Source organism: Sinocyclocheilus anshuiensis, unplaced genomic scaffold (assembly GCF_001515605.1).
Source record: "Sinocyclocheilus anshuiensis isolate Anshui unplaced genomic scaffold, SAMN03320099.WGS_v1.1 scaffold23, whole genome shotgun sequence".
Lineage (NCBI taxonomy): Eukaryota > Metazoa > Chordata > Actinopteri > Cypriniformes > Cyprinidae > Sinocyclocheilus > Sinocyclocheilus anshuiensis.
The window spans coordinates 1,011,939-1,019,205 of NW_015552545.1; the positions used below are offsets into that span (position 1 = coordinate 1,011,939).

Consider the following 7,267-nt stretch of genomic DNA (forward strand, 5'->3'; position numbering starts at 1 on the left):
GCTCTCTGATCCTGGACCTATCGAAACTCCTTATACCAGCAACTTCATTAAAAATACAGAGGATATGGTTTTAGACCTGCAAACCAAACACTCACAGCTAATGAAGGTCAAGTGCAAAGTTTTGAGAAGTCATGCTAAGAGAGAAGCAGAAAGTCTTTAAAGTCTCATGTTAAAATAAAATTCAAAGTGTGAAATATCTTTCAATTTCTTTAAGCTAATGACTTTGTAAATATAGAAAAATACAGGGTTTTTGGAAGTAAAAATTATGAATTATCATACAATGTACAGTTCTGTATATTACTTAAGAAAATGCATGCAGTTTTACAGTAAATTATTGTTAAAATTGTCTTTATAAGTCAAAATAATGTAAAAGCCACCTTATAATTACATTATTTATAAGTATAAAAAAACAGAAACAGAAAAAAAGGACGTTTCCAGAAGTCCCTGCATAGCACATCATGGATGATTATATTTTATTTAAATGTATGTGTTTTTTGTTACATTTTATGGTTAGATTTAAAATAATATATTTTTACAGTCTTTGTTTTGACCCTTCTTCTGTCTAAAACAAACAAAAAACAGGCCACTTAAAGTGTAATATTGAGGTCATTTTTCAACTTGGGGGTTATTTTTGAAGTTTAACTGGGTAACTCTTTTCTAATAAAATATATTAAATAAAAAATGTATATACAAAATAAACATATCATTCTTTTTGCCTCAAACTACAAAGCTATTAGAGACCAGAAACAGTTTAATGCTTTCTACAGTGTGCCACGAAATGCCATTGGAACAAGCCCTTCAGGCAGATGGTCACCGTCTGTCTGGTCTGAGAGGTCGCAGTCCCTCCATCTCTCAAACTGTACATCAGTGATGCACCAATGGAATAAAAAAGATTCAAGGACCATAATGTCTTGGGTGATTCCGACAAACTAGAGAGACAAACATACTGTACTTGTAACAGTAAAGCCCCATGAGGTGGTGAGGTTTCACCCAAAGCTCTCACATCACTGAGACTCTGAAAGAAAATCAGAGATTATGGAGAGTAACTGAATACCACCCAGTCTCTGAAGAGAGAGAAAGAGCCTGTAATTAGTTAAAACAAGATGAGTCGGCATGAAAAACATGATGTAAATATAAATATAAACTAAATATGTAGTATATTACATTATATATAGTGATATGGTACTATATATATATATATATATATGTATATACATACAATTCCATTAAATTAATGTAATTAATTTAAAATTAAAATTATGCTTAATTAATTTAAAATCACAAAATCATTGTGATTTGGGATTTCTGATGCTTGCCTGTAAAATCCTGATGTGCCAGAAGTGCATGCAGTTCCTGTCTGTATCATGCATCCTGCTATTAGGTGCTGGATTGTCTCGGGAGGACCGTTCCTATTGATTTAGAGCTGAGTGCTTGTTCTTGTCCTGCCATGATTAGAGCCTCTGTGCTATCCACCGGTCCTGCTATTTTAAACCAATTTCCTAAAGTCAGCCATACCAGCTATAGTATCTGGCAGCAGTTTCTCCCATTGAGAGGTCTGTCTTCCGATGGCACTTCCTCAGCCATTCTCAAATCTGCTGGTGTGTGAGAGACCCTTAAACTTCAAACCTGGAGGCCATGTGTCAGGATGGTAGTCTTGATACTTAATACTTTCCACAGGCTTGGACCCTGTAAACATCTAACACAAATATGCATTTTATTCTTAGTAATTTAATATTTTTGAATGAAAATATGTTTTAATGTATGTGCAAAATGTTCTTAAATTAAGAACATAATGAACGGAAAATAATGGCAGGGAATCAAAAGCCCCTATATATACAGTTGTGCATGATTTTTTTTTACACAATAAATAGTTAAATGTGCTACTGTAAATTCAAGTTCAGAATCCTGTTAATTGTATTAAAGTGATGCTGACAGACATATGTAAGTTCACTCTATACAAGTTCACTCCTTTTAGTTTTTATGGATCATATATACACTGAAAAAAACATTTGATATAGAAAAAGTTTTTTCACTCAGATATATGGCTAATAAATTTCACAAATAATTACAAAGAAACAGCAATTAACGTTCAACCGAATGTGAAAATTTGAAATAGAAAGACTGAAATTGTATTTTATTGTTAAATGTACTCCAATAATCTTGGTATTATTTACAAAGATGCTTTATACAGTGTATGTCTTTCACCATTAGATCATTAGATAAAAAAACAAACAAACAATAAAACTAGCCTATTCTGTTTCTTATCACCCATCTGCAAATGTTTACAATTAAGATAAGATCAGATCATAAAACCAAGAATGTAACTTGTCATGTAATCATGTAACTTGATATTGAAACATTATACCTTTTAATTCAAAATGGAAAGGAACCGAACTGTATTGGACTATATGCAGTCAAGAGATCTTGAGTGTCTCTAAGTAAAGCAAACATCTACATGTTACTAAACATCACATGCTAATAATTAGATTAGACACAAGCTGTTTGCTTTATCAACAAAAACAATCCTCATATGATTTGTTGGTTCTGCACCAAATGACATGATTGCAATGACTGTAAGTCTATTATGGATTTAACCACATGCTACTTAGTTTTACTTAGGTTTACAAAATGTTTGTATAAAACAAGTTTTTGTCATATTTTGTATGGAGATACAACAATATCTTCAGTCGTACTGCTTACAAATAATGATCTTCATGAGCAGTAATGACCCATGAACATAACCAGGGGTTTATGCCTCTGTAGTACTCACAGGAAATGATCGTAGACCTGAAATGGACCACTCTGATGGTAATATGTAACCTTTTAACTCCTAAATCCTTGATTGACATTTACAAATCTCACAATTAATGCTTTGTTTATTGAATTACCTGAAAAAAAAGATGGATGATGTAAATAAAATATAATTAACATGAATTAAACAGAATCACAATTATATCATTTCATACATAAAACCTCATAACGTAATATAGCTTGTGGAACTTGATTCTCAGCATCCATAAACTTACGTATTTGCTCTTTTCTAAGTGCACCCGTAAGTCTCATTAGGAACGAGCTGGCTGCATCAGAAAAATAGTAAAGGCTCTATTGCGCTCTCTCTCTCTTAGTGAAGCAGTGTAATCTGATAACCAGGACACATCTAACCACACTATAAAAACCTCACCGACAGCAAAAAAGCCACACACAAGCCAATATATATGGGATTCAAAATGGGTAAGAATGGGCCTCATAAACAGCCGCTTCAAGTTCTTCTTCTTTTGTTTGCGTGTTGTTTATCTGATGCTCTGATCTGTTGAAACTTGTGTTTTTGAAAGGTTAATATTATGGGACATAACAATAAATGACACTTTTCCCCTTGTTTTTCATAGCTTACTTGCAGGATGACTAAAGAAAGTGCAGAAATGACACACATCTCCAAAACCGAGTCAAAATCTAGACAACAGTCATACGACAGTGCAATGGATGGAGACGAGAGCGACCAGATATCTGCAAATGTATTTGAGGTACTCTGCTTATCTACATTCACTCATTTATTCAGAAATGATACATATACACTACCACTCAAAAGTTTGGGATCAGAAAGATTTTGAAATATTTTTTATTTATTTATTCCTTTGATGGCAAAGTTGATTTTTTTTTTTAGCAGCCATTACTGCAGTCTTCAGTGTCGCATGATCCTTCAGAAATCATTCTAATATGCTTTGTTGCTCAAGAAACATTTCTTATTATCAATGTTGAAAACAGGTGTGCTGCTTAATATTTTTGTGGAAACAGGATTCTTGTTCAATTTAATGTGTCCTTTCTAAATAAAAGGATTAATTTCATTAATTCATTAATTAAAAAAAAAAAACTTACTAACCCCAAACTTTTGAATGGTATAGTATCTAAAATGCAATACAAAATATTGTATAACTTTTCAGAGAGAGAAAATTCTGTCATGCCTTTCAGTTGTGTCTAGTTTCCCATGTCTGATAGTACTGTGAGATGACAGCTTGTGCAGGTGGTCTAACGTTCCTCATGACTGAATTTTAAACGCAGTGGACTAAGCAAGGAAATGTAGTCGCTCTGGAGAAGCACACCAGGTACCTGGACATACGCGACAACATCGGTGCCAGCCCAATGCACTACGCTGCATCCATGGGACACTTTCACATCATGAGACTAATAGTGCAGATCACTGGACAACAAGGTAATAGAACCACACCTTTAGACATTTATTTTAGTTTGAATTAATGACAAAATATGAATGTGAAATATTGCTGTAAAGAAACTAAACAAAAATAACACTGCAGAGCTCAATGCCAGGGATGAGGAGGAGAATACACCTCTTCATTGGGCTGTGCAGAAGGACCAGCCAGGAAGCTGCTCTGTGCTTCTGACTCTGGGAGCAGATCCTAACATCCTAAACAACAGCCAACAGTCACCGCTACATATGGCAGTCAGCATGGGTAAAAATGTTGTGTTAGAGGTGAGTCAGCCTGCTCACAGCATCATATAGTATTGTATTATTGTCCATAGTTGTGTTTTTCATTGGAAGCAATATATTTAGCCTCTCAATGTAGATAACATTATTAAACTTTTGGTTTTAAATAGCAACTTGTCTCACATAAACAAACTGATGTGAACCTGGAAGGGGACTTGAGAAACACCCCTGTCATTTTAGCTGCTTCTTTGGACAACCATGAGGCTCTGGTCATACTGGTAAGTTGGTTTGAATGGTTTGAAATATTCTCTGTTTTTTGATGATTATAGCCATATAATCATTGCCTCTCTTCCAGTACAAACATGGTGCAAAGTTCTGTCGCCAGAACAAGCTAGGTCATTTTCCGATTCATGCTGCTGCTTTTGCTGGAGCTAAGAAATCCATGGAGGTCATTCTTCTGAAAGGTGAGATTCTGTATCACCTAACCAACTGTGTATTCTGAGTCTGAAACATTATATTAGTGCTTTGAGCCTAAAAACCAAGTGTCTTTTGTTTCTCATTTTTCACACACAGGAGAAGAGGTTGGTCTGTCTATTGACACCCATATAAACTATGTGGATAAATCTTGCAGTAGTCCACTCCACCTGGCTGTACGTGGAGGAAATCTCGACATAATTAAACTCTGCATTGCATATGGAGCAAAAATTGAACAGCAGCAGGTAATGGAGGATTTTGTCATAAAATAGACACCAACAGACAATGTTTAATCCGGTACTTTTGTAACATATTTTTTCTCTTTACAGTGTGATAAATCCACTGCTCTCCACTTTGCATGTAGTCAAGGTGCCATTGAGGTTGTTAAAGTCATGCTCTCGGCTTACCATAAAGTGTGTGACCTTATCAACATCACTGATGGGGCCAACCAGACACCTCTACATAAGTACTTAAACTTTACCTACTAAACCTGACTAAACGAGACTAAACAAACCAACATATCTGAGAAATCTCTCCTGATTTATTTTCCATTTGCAGAGCAGCAATTTTTGATCATTTTGAACTCTCTGAGTACCTTATATCACAGGTATGGCAACTGCAGTTGTTTGGAAGTGAAATAACTATGCTTGTCAAATTAAACATGATATTCTGACAATTACCGTAAAGCCGGATAATATTGTTCCAGGGTGCTGACATTGATTTTGTTGACTGCAAAGGCCATTCTCCACTTCTTCTGGCAACAAGTTGCGGAGCATGGAGAACTGTCAATCTGCTCCTCTCCCATGGTAACCTTAATAAATGAACATCAATAATAATAGTTCATTATTATTTATAATAATTATTATAATAATTTTGATCATTTTACATCTTATAACAGTTGTTTTCACCTTTCCCTTTTTGATTCCAAGCACCCCCAATGTAGACAAAAGTGGGGGTGGTTTTTCCCCCCACCTTGTGCACTTGTGATCCCAGTCAAAAATAGCCAGGCTTTTAATAAAAGCCTTTTGCTTTTGGAATCAATTCTGTGGTATCTGTGCTAACTGAAAGAAAACAAGTTAACAAAATGTTTGAATCCAAGATTTGGTGATTGTATAGAATACTGAGAGATTTACATGAAAGGCCAGTCATTTTTGAACAGGAACACCACATTAAATAAAGGCTTTTCAGTACAGCACAAGGGTAAAAACATTTTAGGTCATCTTGAGGCCCCCATTTGCTAAGGCCCTCTGGTTAAGAACCACTGTCTTATAATTCATGTCTTATTTATTATAATTATCTAAATAACAATAAGAAATAACACTAACAAACTGATCTATTTGTTTGTAGGAGCTGATCTGAAGAAAAAAGACAAATCTGGATGCAACTTCTTGCATCTGGCCATCTTGCAGCCCAGGGGTCTGAAAAACCTGCCCACAGAGGTACTGCAGGTAAAACGTACAGGGCTTTAAGAGACTGTGCCCATGTTTCACCGAATAACTCATTCTCACAGCGTCCTCAGAGACCCTAAACTTAAGCCACTGCTGCCCTCTACTGTTAGTTCCACTAAAAAGAGGTAGGAGGCTGTGTGAAGTTCATTGAAGTCTCTTTTGGTTTATCCACAGCACAAGAGTGTGAGAGAGCTTTTCAATGATGAGGATACTGAGGGCTGTACTCCTCTCCATTACGCCTGTAGACTGGGAATACCAGAGTCTGTGAAGAACATGCTGGGATTAGAGGTCTCGCTGGACCAAAAGTCCAAACAGAAGAAATCTGCACTTCATTTTGCGGCGGAGTAAGTCTGTTACTGTGAAGATTCAGGAATGGCAATAAGAAAACGGTCTTCTCAACAAGCTGAAGGAAAGCTGCAAATACATATTGTAGTTTTGTGCATTATTATTTTTTGTTTGTTTCTGATGAGATATGGGAGGATCAACACATGCCACAGGCTTTTGGAGATGGTGACTGACACCAGACTGCTGAATGAGGGGGATGAGAAAGGACTGACCCCACTGCATCTGGCCTCTCGTGGAGGTCACGTTAAAGTAGTCGAGCTTCTCCTACGCAAGGGGGCGCTGTTTCACAGGTACAAGTGCATGCACAATTCACCTTTTGGTGAAATCAAATTCAGGAACCCTGCTTTACACGCTTTCAGTATGATGCTATTGAGCAACGTCAAATTTTCATACATACTTTATTTATATGCTTTATGTTTAGTGACTATAGAGGATGGTCATGCCTTCATCATGCTGCATCTGAAGGATACACACAGACCATGGACACTTTGCTGACATCTAACATCAAACTTCTAAACAAAACTGACGGAGATGGGGTTGATTATTTTTTTGTTGTTGC

The 7,267-nt window shown here is 36.1% G+C and overlaps 1 protein-coding gene across 1 annotated transcript in view; it reads left to right on the plus strand.

Moving 5' to 3' along the window:
* trpa1a (transient receptor potential cation channel, subfamily A, member 1a) overlaps nt 1-7,267 on the plus strand; it is a 13,483-nt gene that overhangs the window by 1,208 nt on the left and 5,008 nt on the right. The window contains exons 2-14 of the mRNA XM_016454494.1: nt 3,387-3,521; nt 4,057-4,207; nt 4,311-4,486; nt 4,612-4,719; nt 4,797-4,905; nt 5,015-5,160; nt 5,245-5,381; nt 5,474-5,522; nt 5,622-5,721; nt 6,263-6,363; nt 6,538-6,707; nt 6,834-6,998; nt 7,130-7,244. Of these exons, the coding sequence (XP_016309980.1) occupies nt 3,399-3,521; nt 4,057-4,207; nt 4,311-4,486; nt 4,612-4,719; nt 4,797-4,905; nt 5,015-5,160; nt 5,245-5,381; nt 5,474-5,522; nt 5,622-5,721; nt 6,263-6,363; nt 6,538-6,707; nt 6,834-6,998; nt 7,130-7,244 (1,650 nt within the window). The 5' untranslated portion in view covers nt 3,387-3,398. The remainder of the gene's footprint in view (nt 1-3,386; nt 3,522-4,056; nt 4,208-4,310; nt 4,487-4,611; nt 4,720-4,796; nt 4,906-5,014; nt 5,161-5,244; nt 5,382-5,473; nt 5,523-5,621; nt 5,722-6,262; nt 6,364-6,537; nt 6,708-6,833; nt 6,999-7,129; nt 7,245-7,267) is intronic.